General features: G+C 38.8%; 2 protein-coding genes across 3 annotated transcripts; both read right to left on the reverse strand.

Annotated features, from left to right (window-relative positions):
• Nucleotides 1–163: 163 nt before the first annotated feature.
• On the reverse strand, nt 164–8540 carry atp6v0b (ATPase H+ transporting V0 subunit b). The gene is made up of 8 exons (XM_056392197.1): nt 8273–8540; nt 7334–7382; nt 5775–5858; nt 4170–4247; nt 3494–3563; nt 3218–3269; nt 2863–3053; nt 164–2653 (listed from the first exon to the last, which is right to left on the reverse strand). Exons 1-8 carry the CDS (start codon nt 8355–8357, stop codon nt 2627–2629), a joined length of 636 nt encoding a protein of 211 aa, XP_056248172.1. The 5' UTR covers nt 8358–8540; the 3' UTR covers nt 164–2626.
• Nucleotides 8541–9273: 733 nt separating this feature from the next.
• Nucleotides 9274–14234, reverse strand: LOC130179161 (zinc finger protein 32-like). Of its 2 annotated transcripts, XR_008829240.1 has the most exons (4): nt 13994–14234; nt 12827–13087; nt 10683–11817; nt 9274–10114 (listed from the first exon to the last, which is right to left on the reverse strand). XR_008829240.1 is itself a non-coding variant. In XM_056391957.1 (3 exons), exons 1-3 carry the CDS (start codon nt 13998–14000, stop codon nt 10862–10864), a joined length of 1224 nt encoding a protein of 407 aa, XP_056247932.1. In that variant the 5' UTR covers nt 14001–14234; the 3' UTR covers nt 9274–10861. The 2 variants fall into 2 exon arrangements, 1 of the variants encoding a protein (XP_056247932.1); XM_056391957.1 differs by having other exon boundaries at nt 9274–11817.
• Nucleotides 14235–14308: the final 74 nt, after the last annotated feature.

Consider the following 14308-nt stretch of genomic DNA (forward strand, 5'->3'; position numbering starts at 1 on the left):
TGAAAAAACTGCAGGTCGACTCCATAGAATCAATACCAGTAGTGCTCAGATCAATGTCTAATACCTGGGGCAGCAATTAAAAAAAAAGAAGTGCAAAGCACCGTTCAAGACGACTGGACTCTTGGATACAACTAAAAACGGGACAGATATCAGAAACAAGAACTTGATTGAACCATTTTATTTTCTCGAGGACATTTATGAAGCCAGAAGGAAGATCTGTTTTTCTTATCATACACAATGTCAAAAACAATGAGTTATTTTCTGATCACCATCACATCAACATAATAAACACACAGTACCAACTACAGTCACTGAAAGCCAGGGGTTTGGTACAGAGCCTGGTTTACCAAAGGCATCTTGGAGTTTGATCTAGGTTGAATTATAAAACCATCATAAAGGCAAAGATGATCTTGCAGCTAAGACACCTTTGGGAGGCCAGGTCTAGATATACTTAAGTCTATTCAGTTTCCCCATGTTAGATTCATACTCTGTTATACCCTCTTTCAGAACTACACAAGAACGGTCAAGGAAAAATTACAAGGAAAGATTTCAGACAATTCACAATTAGCCGTGGTCTGTCATCTCTGTGGAATGATGCATCAAGAACAAAATGTGTCTCCAAACATGTCACCAAAAACCTTAGACTCAACATTGCAGCATTTTGCACTCGGTGCCCACATCCACATTATTCTACTGGCAGCCAAAGGCTCAGAAAAATAATCTGTTTAGCCAGATTTCTAAGTTTACATAAATGGGATACAGCACTGTACACTGTACAGCAACCAGCTGACAAGAACGTTCATACAAACTAAGATTATAAAGCTTTAATGGTGGCTTCGTGAAGCAGCACGAGTCTAATATTGTCTGCTATTCAATGTGCACCCTACACACACACGACTCACTTTTAAACGCATACATGAAGGAATCTTTAGGAATGTTAGAAAATAATAATTTGGGAACACAGGCATGAAGTTAACATTTGATAAAATATTGTCAAATGTATGTTAACATGTACATTCAAAACAAGACAGTTTAATTTAAAAAAAAAAAAAAAAGAAAAAAAAAGCAATATGAAGATTTGTAGAATTAGATTTTTGTGTAAAATAAGGATATCAAAAATCAGTATCCATAAAGCTGATTATGCACTGGAGTCCATAGTTTTTACCCAGAGTTTTGGGCACCAAACCACCTGAGATTGCTTAAAATACAAGTCAGTGGACCAGTGCATTTATACAAAATTATTTTCCCAAAAGACTCACTTGTTCAACAAAAGGTGATGTTACAGCAACTATTAATAGTTAACAATTAATATTGGGTGTCAGCTAATACTAGTGTGATGCCCTCTAAAATAAACTCCACTTTCCAGTCTAAGAGAATGTAAGGTTGAACAAATGTGTTGAGAAAGAAAGGACAGCGGTTTTGACTTTGTTCATATGTGACCTGACACATCAGGTTTCCTAAAACCAGCTTCAAGCTAAAGTCATATCGTAAGCCTGTTAAAGTTCTCTGTGCACAACACTTTGGACAAATGGTCATTTGAATGGTATTCTAGTTACCCACAATCATTTGGCTTCCCCGTCTTCCGATATCTGATTTATTGTTGTAAAAACTACCGGAAAGGATCACAACATGCATAAAACTAAATCCAAAGGGAGACTCTAGGGAAAAACAGGGAGTTCTGGATGGCAGCTATGTTCAAGAGGCTCACGGGCTTCAAATGTAGAAATCTTAGTGCTATAACATTTTCAGGAAATTAGGAAATGAATGACAGGATGACATATTCAGAGCAAATCTGCTGCTGTGATCCGACTGTATTTGGCCTCCCAAAAAGCATATCCAACTGTCCCGTTACCTTACTAATGATTCCAGATCAGTACTCTAATTCAAAACTTTATAGATTCTCTGTGACTTCTACAGTAGGAGGCCTGACAAATACTGTATTTGGGCCACTGTGTGGATTAAGGACCACTTGCTTATTAGCAAAGAACAGATGCAAAAACAAAAACTGACAGACCAGGCTACAAACACAATGGTAAACACCCTCATGCTTCACAGGAAAAAGAAAAAAAAAAAAAAAAAAAAAAAGATCATGTATCCAGTGTACACATACACACACACACGCACTCACACACATATATATTTTCAAATACTCTAGTGTGATTTTTAAGTCATCATTCATCCAAGAGTGGTCAGAAGAAATTATGCCTTGTAAACGACCCAAGCGGTATACAACTTGATGGATGCGCCAGAGCTGCAAGTTGTCGTCAAAGCTCTTAAGACTACAGACTCCTGATAAGCAACAGACGTTAATGTAAAATCCTTCAAACCATGTACATTTCTGTTTGTACTACTCATTTAGCTCAACCTTTGCAAATATACAGGGCTCACTCGGAATCCGAAAGCCACAAAAACTGCACCGGTGTCACGTGAGTTTTCCTCCTCAACCTTTATCTTTGAGACAAAAGGAAGCGCCAACAACTCTTGCATGAATGATGGTTAAAAACAATACCAGGCAAATAGAGACATTTAAATAATTTACGATGTATTTACACAATAATCCATCTTATTTCCCAGCAAGGTCTTTTTTTTTTTTTTTTTCAATCTTCGTTGTGTGTGAATGCATCCTCTAGTCACCCATCTTTACTTTCGACGTCTGTGGGAGAAAAAACAAAACAAAACTGTTATTACAGAATTTTAAATGCATACACAACTGGAATCACTGTGTCAAAGAAACACATCTATCTAGACCATTGTGAACATAATTACTGTCTTTGCACTGACATCTGTAAAACATCTGTCAAACCATGAGTAGATTCCTCCTCTAAGGGAAAAAGAATGACTATGAAAACATGTCTCATTCACCTGCAGAATGGCTACAATAACACCAAACAGGCCAATGGCACTGCCAAATATTTCCACAATGAGAATCTTCACGAAGAGGCTGGCGTTCTGGGCGTCTGCCAAAGCTGCTCCGCTGCCCACGATGCCGACACAGATGCCACAGAAGAGGTTAGAAAAGCCTACAGTCAGACCGGCTCCAAACATGGAGTATCCTAGTCGGACGGAAAGCAAATCAGAGTCAGATATTCGTAATCCAGAAGTTGAATGTGTGTATGTATATATATATATATAAAAAATGTTAAAATTGTCTATATTTTTTTAGGTGGATATTTCTTTTATGACCTGCATTTTAGTAGCTTTATGTCTGCTTTCTTACCAGCTTGGTAGTTCCTTGCTCCAATGGTCTCGGGGGTTGTTCCACTGAAGTTCTGTAGGATGAGAGATTATCTTTAAAACCAACCAACCATCATTGCTGTGGTGTCTAAATCATATTAAGCTTCTTTCATCTCCTATATATAAATATATATATAATACTTTAAATTTATGGCTGTGCATTCTTCTGTATAGTACTGCTGTCTGAACTTTCCTCTGAAGACAAAGTGGATAACTGCAGCTTTCTTGAACATTAATGATGAAAATGCTCATTGCTCACCTCAGCCATGTTGCTGATTACAATGGCCATGATGATCCCATAGATTGCGACAGCTTCACAGAAGATGATGCTGGAGGGAGACATTAAAAAAAAAAAAAAAAAACAGAAACAAATGGAGTGAAAATTATTGTTTCAAACATGCAGCTGGTTCTCCTAAGTCTCTACAAAGCACTGCTGTGGAGTAACAAACTGTGATTATGGATGCTTGGTGGAACCGCAATTCACTGGCTGCCCTTTGCAACTAAAAGCAGGACTCAGGATTTTGCTGATGTGGATTTTACTTTAGCACATCTGAGCGAAAATGCATTTGTGTAGGATGCACTTAAGAGATTAGGTAACACTTGTATAAAGCTGCAGTCATACTTTGACCAGTACTTACAAATGTTTTGGCATTGCTGGCTGGTTTTAAATGGACACTACATTTCTCCACGAGGAACGCAACTACACAACCATTTCTGCCAAGCATTTCAGTATACAGATTAGAAATTTAACAAAATACAACAAAAATATCATTTTTTGTTCAGCGGCAATATTCAAGTATGTTCAACTGGATAATCCTGCACAGCTGAGCAGGTACAGTATGTGTGTATGTAACTTAAACAGAGATAATAAAATATCAGATAAATGAGAAGTAGATCAAATGGAACTGAATGGTTTTGTTCTTCAGTGAGCCTACCTGACCAAATTCTTAGTCTTGATTCGTGGAGCCTTGACACCACCACCAATGATGCTTGAGCCAGTGATGTAAATTCCCCTGAAAAACAAAAGCAGCAATAAGTACATCTTTAACATCACAGAAAAATTAGTGGGAGAACACAACCAAAGATGTACTGATCATTTAATCTTCTATTACTGCTCTGGAAACCACAAGGATTGATAAATTAAGTGCTACTTAAGGTTTGCTAATAGCATTTGACTTAACTGTAGAAGACCCAATTTACACATATTACTGGACGTCCTTGTGCTCAAAATTACAGCTGTAAACAGGGCTGCTTGATATGCAAAAGAAATCATATTGCAATTATTTGGCAGATATTGCGATGGCACTTTCAGTTGGAATGGTCGTTTTTGCATTTCATTTTCACAGAAAAAAATGTAAGAATGATGATGATGGGATTTTTGTTCAGCCAATTCTGCTTGATGAATCTGCATCAGATGATGTCTGTGACAGAGCTCTTTGGCTGGCGAATCAAGAATTTCACCCACTTAGTTTTTCAATATATATATATATATATATATATATTTTTTTTTTTTTCAAGTGACAATGGGCTGACAACAGCAGAGCAAAGTGAGGCAAAACTTTTTTTTTTTTTTTTTTAAAAATCAGAAATATTTTCAATTTGAATCTCAAGTATGTAATGAAACTGTTTAATCAGATTCTAATGGTGTGGGTAGTTTTTGTTCGTCTCTCTGCAATTTGGTTTGGTAGTACAGACGGTAGTGTACATGCATCTCAGTCGTCTGCATGTCCTCTGCTGTAGTCTTTATGATGTGTTCAAGTGCAACTTTTAACGGAAGATGTGAGGCAGCTGAAGGCTCTGCATGAGTCAAGCTTTTTCAGTGGCAGTTCCTTGAAGTCGACTTACAATCCAGACAGTAAATATTTGGACAGTGACAAATTTTTGTTCTTCAGACACCGTTCTTCAGACATCTTCAGCAAGCTCAATTTGAAATAAAATAACTGATACTACGTTCAAGTGCCAAGTCTCAGCTTAAATATGAGTATGTTTCCATCAATATAGAAAGGAATATGTGGAAAATATAGCCCTTAAATCCACTTTAATTTATTAATTATTAATAATAATAATAATAATAATAATCTGTTATTTTATTATAAATTGTATGCAAATGAACAGAACAGACAAGAAAAATGTGTAACTGTCCAAATACAGTCTGGACTGCAGTTTGTCAGGACCACTATGAAGCACATAAAATGTAAAAAATACAGCTCATCAAAAGTCTGTGTTATTGTATAATGTAGTGTGAGGGTCACTGACATTATCGCTTATGATTCAGCAATTAATTTTGGAACTTATAAAGGAACACAACCCCACCCAAAGGAAACTCAAGAGTGTTCCTGTATTACTCATTTTCAGATTTTCCAGTTCCACATTTACACATAAGGTTTTTTCCTGAGTGATTCAAGAATGAGGAAATTATTAGATGAATTAATGTTGCATTTTAGGCTGACAAGTGCCACTGTATCTGCCTTACACATTAAAAATACCTGACAGATGGCTATAGAGTACTCTTTAAACAATGTTCCTTGTTAAGTACTCACCAGGCAGCTCCCACCACAGACAGAGAGATGGCCAAGCCAATACCCAGATTGGCCCACATGAAAGGAGAAGTCTCTGTCAGGAACCTGTGAGTAAAGAAGTACAGCTGATAAAGCTACTTTATGTGGAAACACTAGCAGTGTTTAGATTCAAAGAAATAACTATAGCTCAAACATTAGGAAGAACAGAAGATTACAGAAGCCATATTTGGTTTCACTGACAGTTTAAGAAGCAATTTCTGTGAAACATGTTCAATTTCAAGTATAGTAAAACCATCTGACAGTTATTTTAAGGAATAAAGGAATCACAACATTGTTATTAAGGGAAAACTGAATATCAGACATTGTATTAATGGCTAAGCCACTGGTGTCCTCCTTGTAGTGGAATCCAGGGCCAACATCTGTTAATATATTAAGCATGCATGAGATACAGACTAATTCATTAATGACAATTTCTCAAAGTCCAGATGTACTTTGGCAAGCTACTAGATCTGGAAAGAAATGCAGCTTTCTACTGTTCACTGCAGCATACTGTTTAATATACTACTGTATTATATTGTATCTGTATTAAGAATATTGGGTACATTAAATACACATTTACCTCCTACATGTAGTCATTAGTTAGGATCATACAAACCATGTTAACAATCCAAGTCTCTGAAAGCACAATTACATTTTCATAAGTTTTTATACTTCCACTATAATTAAAAAAAAAAGTGTATTTTGCCACCAACTGTCATGTGAAAACAGTTTATTGCCACCCTATCAAACTATCAAAGAAAGAAGGCTAGCCCTGAATCTGTCACAGCAATTCAAAGGCAAAAATGGATCAACATAAAGCTAGTATTTGTTAGTAGCACTACAGATGTGCTGCCTTACACTACTGCCTTGCAATTGTGCAATCTGAGAAAAGTCAAAGTAGTTTTGACACTGCCACAATGTCTGTTAAGTGGTTATTTCAATCTCTAAACAGCCCCCAACTCATATGCCGCCTTTTTCTGAAGGCTTATACCATTCCACTGACAAGGTGGACTGATCAAATCAAGCAAACATACCAAACTCACACTTTTAGGTTGTAAAGTGACACAAGAAAACTTGCTAGAGCTTGAGCAGTCCTATTTGGGCCAGTGCGGGAGTCCTGAATTTTGTATTGTTTTGTCCAAAAAGTTATAGCTACTTTTTATAAACCTGCAGAGAGAGGGCTTGTAATGGATTGTTACTGGGTTTGTGCCCTTGAATCCAGCCTTTTCAAATGATGATGTCCTGTGTGTGTGGCCAAAATTAACTGCCCCATTCATAGAAAAAAACAACACACACATTGACAATAAAGTAAGAGAGGCTGAGAAGAGTTCATTTATTTCATGTAAAAGGTGACAATGAAAAAATGTGACTAGAAGTGAACATTTTGGTCAAAGGACCATCCTTAGCACAACTTAGAGGTAAACTAATTCTCAAGACATAAACAGGCTACCAGCCTTTCAAAAAAATAATAATTTACCCTTTTTGCATCTTTAGAGCTTCTTTTACTTTTTCATCAGTGCATTTGTGCCAAGACTACTTACCATGCCACATCAAAGCGGAATCCAAGGTCAAATATGGTATAGCAGATACCTAAAGAAACCAAAAAATTTATTAATTCCCATGTGGAGGTGTACAAAGATCTGCCATAAGTGCATTTACAAGTAAGCTTGATGTACGTGGAAGAGGTAATCCCTTAGTATAGACATTTGCTGAATGTTAGTGCATTAATAGACTTTTCCTTTGCACCGTGCCTTATGCAGAGTCACATTAATGTGCTAAAGTCAATGACAGAAGTTGCACCTTCAGTCTGATACCTCACTCTCACGTGAAAACTGCTGCAGTTCCTTCCTAGGACCGTTTCAAATCAGTCAGCTGTATGCACGACCAGCTAACCAGCTAAAGTTAGCTTAGCTTGATTAAATGACTTAAAGCTGTAGAATGATATGGATCAAATAACCCATAAGAACACACACCGAATTAAGAATCAAGCCTTAATTAGACACCAGAAATCAATCGCAAACATTGCCGTTCAGCGTTTGAATATCTGACATTTTCTGCGGCAAGCGGTTAGCGGTGAGCTACCGGGCATTAGCTAACATCAAGTTTCCGCTAGCGAAATGCTAACTTAGACACCAAGACATAAATGCTTGTCTTAAATTTTAAAGAGTAGAATTTTGATAAAAAGTAAAGTCAAATCGTGTTCTGTCCTCTAATTACTACCATGCATGAATAACCTTATATCCAGCTGGCAAATTTACCTGCCAATGGAAGCTAGCAAACAAAATGGAAACAGTCGTAACCATTCTGGTCCCATGATTTAGCCAGGTCCCTAATAATAGCTGTCAAACGCAAAAAACGCGTTTTTCCGCAAAGAACGAACGACCGACTACACTACGATTGCTGCATAAGTTAAGGAAACAGACGATTTCATTCATTAATTTCATCATTCTCACTAATTATTGAGGAAAATATATTCTTACCGACGATTAGTATGGTGCTCCAAAAGGCCAAAGTGACCCCCGTGTAAAGAATGGCGTGTCCGTTCATCATCCACTCTAACAACATCTATTCGGCGGCCTAACCTGCTGGATCAGCAAGATATACCTGGCTCAAATTTAAGAATTGACGCCAGTAAGACAAAGATAGCGAAATATTTGTGTTTTCAGAAGCGCTGTGATCCGATGGAGGAAGAAGAGCATCAAAAGGAGAAGCTGTGTGGTGTCAGCTGATCCAGCTTGACTAGCATGTGACCGGGGACTCGAGGGCTGCGTTCGGTTATGTTTTCTTTGCATCTCCTAACTAGACTAAGTAGAGCGCATACCTGCGCCAAGTCCAAGCAATCCGAAACGTCTGTCTGATCCAGATTATCTGGATATGCGCCGCTTTGTAGAAAATCAACTACTTATGTCAGATTTTTAACAAGATCCATTATATCCTAAGAGACCGAGAAAGTGTCTTATCTCGCAAATTATTAAAAAAATGTTTGGATCCCCCTTTTCCGGATCGGCATCAAAATTTACTAGGTTCTTCTCTGGCCCATAAATCGGTTCAGTACCTATTGTGTAATATCCGGCTGGTAAACAAACAAACAAACAAACAAACAAACAAACAAACAAACAAACAAACAAACAAACACGGGGGAAAACATAACCTCCTTGTAATAACAATGTGTAAAATGCAAAGTTTGCTCTCCGTCAATTCCAGTGGAGGAGAGTAATGTACAGGTAAGTGGTCTACTGTACATACTGTACGTAGCAACAGTTTTTAGATACTTGTACTTTACTTCAGTATTTCCATTTAATGCTGTCTCTAGCTACTTGTGGTCCTGAAACAATTCAGAAGATAATATTGTAATGTTTAATCCACTCCATTTATCTAACATCTATGCAGAGTTTACGATTTCCGATCCGGGGAACGTCCCGTGAACGTTGATCATTAAATACATGAAAATATAAAATGAGATGAAATGCTTTAGACAAAAAAAGAGAAGACTTTTATTTGGCAGGATGACAACATAAGTGACCCAAGAGCACTTCAACTTCAGAGTTCACAATATAACTGAGGTAGAGTGTAAAAATTGTAAAAAAAAACAAAAAAAAAAACAAACAAACAAAAAAACACCAAAAAACTATTAATTTCAGAGGTTGATCTGTTACATTTGTAGGAACTACGCACTCACTGTGAGACAAATACTTGTTTCAAAGAAATACTGCTTCAAACAGAAATAAGAGTATTACAGTCATGAAGGAAAAAATGAGTCCAGTTTAAATGACCCATATAATCACTTTTTTCAGTGTTTTGATATCCATAAAATGTATTTGTAGTTTTAAGTACCAAAAACCATCTCAGTGTCATTTAACATCTCCTCTCTCAGGCTTCTCTCTAGAGCTCTAGCAACAAGAGGTTGGTCAGAGGAAGGGGTCAGAACCTCTCTTCTGAATGGCTAACTGTTTAGTAAGTAATGGTGATGGTCAGTCAGCACTAAAATGAGCCAAACAAATTTTGACTAAAATGCTCCAGCTGGATTTTGTGTGGAGATACACACTGGAGCCTTAAGCTTGATTCTGTGCAAACTGCCAGAACATCTGGCAATAGCAATGCAGTGTCCAGGTCCAATGTAAAAGTGGTGTAGCATGCTGCCCCTGCCTCCAGCTTTCTCTCCTTGGGTGCTAGACCCTCCAGGCGGGCCAGTACTGTGCCATTGTGCTTTGAGGCCTGCCAGGGGAGTGTGTGGCCGCAGAATCCATCCAAGACCATCAGGGACATCAGGGAAGTGGGTGATGGGGCAAACAGGAGTGCTAAGAGTGCTTAATAGAGACTGACTAAAAATAAAGCAAATTTCAGGTAAACACTTTGAGAAACCAAATTCTGAAAGGTTGGACGGTGAACGGGGCATGACGGCGGTGACTGTTTTGTTGTGACATCACAAAGTAATGGAGGTCCTGATGGCACGTTCTAGGGCAGAGTTTCTGAATACAGGCTCTGTGCATTTTATCTGTGGATTGAGCGCTTTCCAAGACCTGCTTAATATTAAAAAAAGACATGAAAATCTCACTTTCCACAATATGGGACCTTTAAGAAAACCTGATGGCATTGTTGACAATGTACTGCATTGCAAAAGTGTATTTAATTCAGTTGGAGAACTCTTCACACTAGTTTTGCCCGTATAAACTTATTCTCAGGTGTTTTTTCAACTGTCACTTCAGAAAAACCTTTCTCACAACAGCTGCAATTATGTGGCTTTTCACATCTGTGCATTTTGTCAATAAACAATCATCTCATGGCAAATATAAGGTTACTTGCCTGTATGTGATCTTACATGTTTTCCCAACTGAGACACACTGAAGTATTTTCTTTTCCCCCTGGTGTTGCAGTGATGTGGCTTCTCACCTGTGTGGGTTCTTCTCATGTGGACCCATGTTCTGTAACACGACTTTCAATCTCTATGAATTCTAATGTGCCTTTGCAAGTGTGCTGTCCAGGAGAAAATTTTTCCACAGGTGTTGCACGGGTACGGCTTCTCAACTGCACGGGTTGTCATGTGTATCACCAAGACTAGTTCTACACTTTTACAATGTTTTGCAAGAATATGACTTGTCATCTGTGTGGATTTTCAAATGACCATTCAATGAGGATTTGTGACTGAAGCTTTTCCCACAGGTGTGGCAGGAGTACGGCTTCTCGCCGGTGTGGATTCTCATGTGGATCACCAAAGCTTTCCGGCTTCTGAGACCTTTCCCACATGTTTTGCAAGAATATGGCTTCTCATCTCTGTGGGTTTTCAAATGTTCATTCAAATGTGATTTCTGACTGAAACTTTTCCCACATAATTTGCACAGATACGGCCTCTCACCTGTGTGGGTTCTTACGTGAACCAGCAAGGCTTTACTTGTTCTGAGACCTTTTCCACATGTTTCGCAAGAATATGGCTTTTCATCTCTGTGGATTTTCAAATGCTCATTCAAATGTGCTTTCTGACTGAAACTTTTCCCACATGATTTGCACAAATACGGCTTCTCACCTGTGTGGCTTCTCAGATGTATGATCATTTTGGACTTGAATTGAAATGTTTTTCCACAAATGTCACATTTTAAAGACTTTTTACCTGTGTGATTATCACAGTGAGTCTCTGTTGTGGCAGAGTTGTATTCATTGTTATTGTGACTTGTGTTTTTGTGACATCTCTTCTTTGGCTTTGACTCTGCATTTGTAGTTGATCCTGGGTCTACATGCTTGTTTCCTTTCTGATCTTGAATCTCAGCTACAGGAGAGTTGTGGTAAAGGAGCTGGTGGTCACCGTTTGGTTCTGGTTCACTGTGGTCACTTTCCTCATAAGTAGCAGTCAACATAAAGGCATTGGTCTCCTGCTTCACTACAAACTGCTCTCCTTCCTGACTGATGCACAGATCCTCATGTTCCTCTTTAATCTGTGGAGTCTCTGGATCCTCTTGGTTCCTCTCCTGGTTACAGAACTCCTGGTCAGTGAGGACTTCCTCCTCCTTACAGACATGTTGCTGTGGGAGCTCTGGAGGGACAAAGGGACACAAGAAATAGGATAGTAATGGGATCATGGAAAAAATGAGATCTTGATTCACCAGACTGTGAAGCTGAAGGAACATTTCCACATCCAAGGACAATAAAGATTATTATTGTTAAATATTTAGAAAATGAATAAATAAAATGTAAAGAAAGGGAAAAATGCACAATAAGTACAATAGGTGCAAAACAAACCACAAGAAGCACAAAAAGCAAACAGTGTAAAACTGAAGCACGACACAGGGTAAGAAGACAAAGTTAAAATAAGTTATTCTCACAGTGGTCCTGGCATGTCTTGATAACAACAAAGACTGCTGTACCTCTGCCACACTACTGCCCAAAATCCTCTCTTTCCATGTCCTGAAGTAAAACGTTTTTCCACCCAGTTAGAAAAACTAAAAGATTATGAGGTTCTCACGTCAACTGGTACACTGCATCAAACACCATATATGTTACATACTTCTTAAGACATTAACATGTTTGTTCTCATTTCATTATGTTAGATTGTACACAGAACCGCTAACGGACCAGACGGTGGTGTGTGTCTGTGATGAAAGAATTGAAGGAACCGAAAACCCCTTGAGGAAGCCTTGTAACTTACAAGTGTGGGATAACACTAAAGCTTCAGTGCAGTAGGAGAGATTGAAGTATGTGCTAAATACAATTTTTTTTTCAATAAGGCAAAGAGCAAGGAGATCAGGAGAGTAGAAAGTGCTAGAAAGGCATGTTATGGTGTTTGTGGTGTTCAAAGAAGAGGTGCTCTCAGAAGAGAGATTCCTGAAGATAGGGAGGGCCACTCCTGCTCTGATAGCATTTGGTTGCCTGTTCCACCATCGGGGAACCACAAAAAAAGAACAGTCTGGACTGCGATTGCCTTGTGTGCAGGGATGGCAATGTCAGAGGAGCATAAGCCTTTATGAGTTCAGGCAGACCTCTTCTCAATGGGAAATTACATTTATTCAATTTGGACTTTGCCATGAGTGTCAAAGACTTTTTACCTGAGAGAAGATTGTGGTCACTGTTTCGATCTTCTTCACTGTGGCCATTTTCCTCATAAGTAGGAGTCAACATAAAAGCATTGGTCTCCTGCTTCAGTACAAGCTGCTCTCCCTCTTCACTGATACAGAGTTCTTCATGTTCCTCTTTAATCTGTGGAGGCTCTGGGTCCTCTTGGTCCAGATTGGAGTTCCTCTCCTGTTTGCAGAGCTGCTGCTCAGCGAGAACCTCCTCCTCCTTGCAGACATGTTGCTGTGAGAGCTCTGCACACAAGAAATAGTATCAACACACATTAAAAAGTCTCTGAGTTTAACTCACTCGTTTTTAGTGGCAGAAGTGGTTTATTGTCACTGTCTGTTCTTGGTATGCCACTCCTGTTCTACCAGCTTGTAGCCCTTATAAATGGTATACCACTCATGTTCTTCTGTCTTATACCACCTCTCATCTGCACGTACTGACTCATGTTAATACAGGCCACTGCTGATTATGATATGCTGATAGTGTGTGCACCTTTTGAACACCTTATCACTGTTAAACCACCGCTTTGACCTTTGGTTTGTCATTGCTGATCAACCAGATTTTGGCACAAGACAGCCTGTCACTCGACTCGCTACTCTTCCACTGCTGTATACCACTCCCCCACAGTTTATGTCTATTTTTTACAGCCATATGCAGCTGCTGACTATTGGTTTGTCACTGTTGTGTGCCACATGGAAATGGTCACTTATGCTCCACTGGCAGGTAGTTGGAGGAGGCCCATATGAGGGAAAAAATGGTTTCAAGTGTCTCAGACAAAATATGAGCAAGCTATTGAAAAAATAAATAATAAATCAGTAGCACTTTATTGGTCTGTATTGCATGATTTTATGATAAAAAACAGGGAATGAGCATGCAATGGGACTCTTACATGAACAAGAAATTGGTCTGAAATATCTATAAAACAACATAACATGCAGCATGTCCTGGATTAGTGAAGCCTTCCGGTGAGCTGTTCACAATTTGCACACTCTATCAGCATATTATAATCAGCAGTGGTCTGCATTAATAAGAGCCATTATGTGCAGATGAGAGGTGGTATATGCCAGTGGAACATGAGTGACTCACGATCAGACATCTCAGTAAAAAGCGTGTCTGTTAGTTTTCATTAAGACCATTCTGGTTTCACAGACCTGTCATGTGGAACTTTACTTCGGGGGGTTTCAAAAGATAACCAACAGTCTGCGCTGACGGTCACTTCTTCTTCGTACTCGACGATACTCATAGAAACATTTCAAAGAGTATTTCTTCAGCAGCAGCTGTTAGTCGCTCTCTGACAAACTCTCTCAAATACTGAACAGGAGACGTCGTTGCTTCATCACCACTGAAATATTTATCTGCGACACCATCGTCTCCCTACACCCATAGAGCTTACCTTGCTAGCGCTTTGTTTACTTCCGCTGGGTGTCACATAGAAAAGTTCCGACAGTGAAAGTCAGTTAGCACTT

This window comes from Seriola aureovittata, chromosome 12 (genome assembly GCF_021018895.1).
Source record: "Seriola aureovittata isolate HTS-2021-v1 ecotype China chromosome 12, ASM2101889v1, whole genome shotgun sequence".
NCBI lineage: Eukaryota > Metazoa > Chordata > Actinopteri > Carangiformes > Carangidae > Seriola > Seriola aureovittata.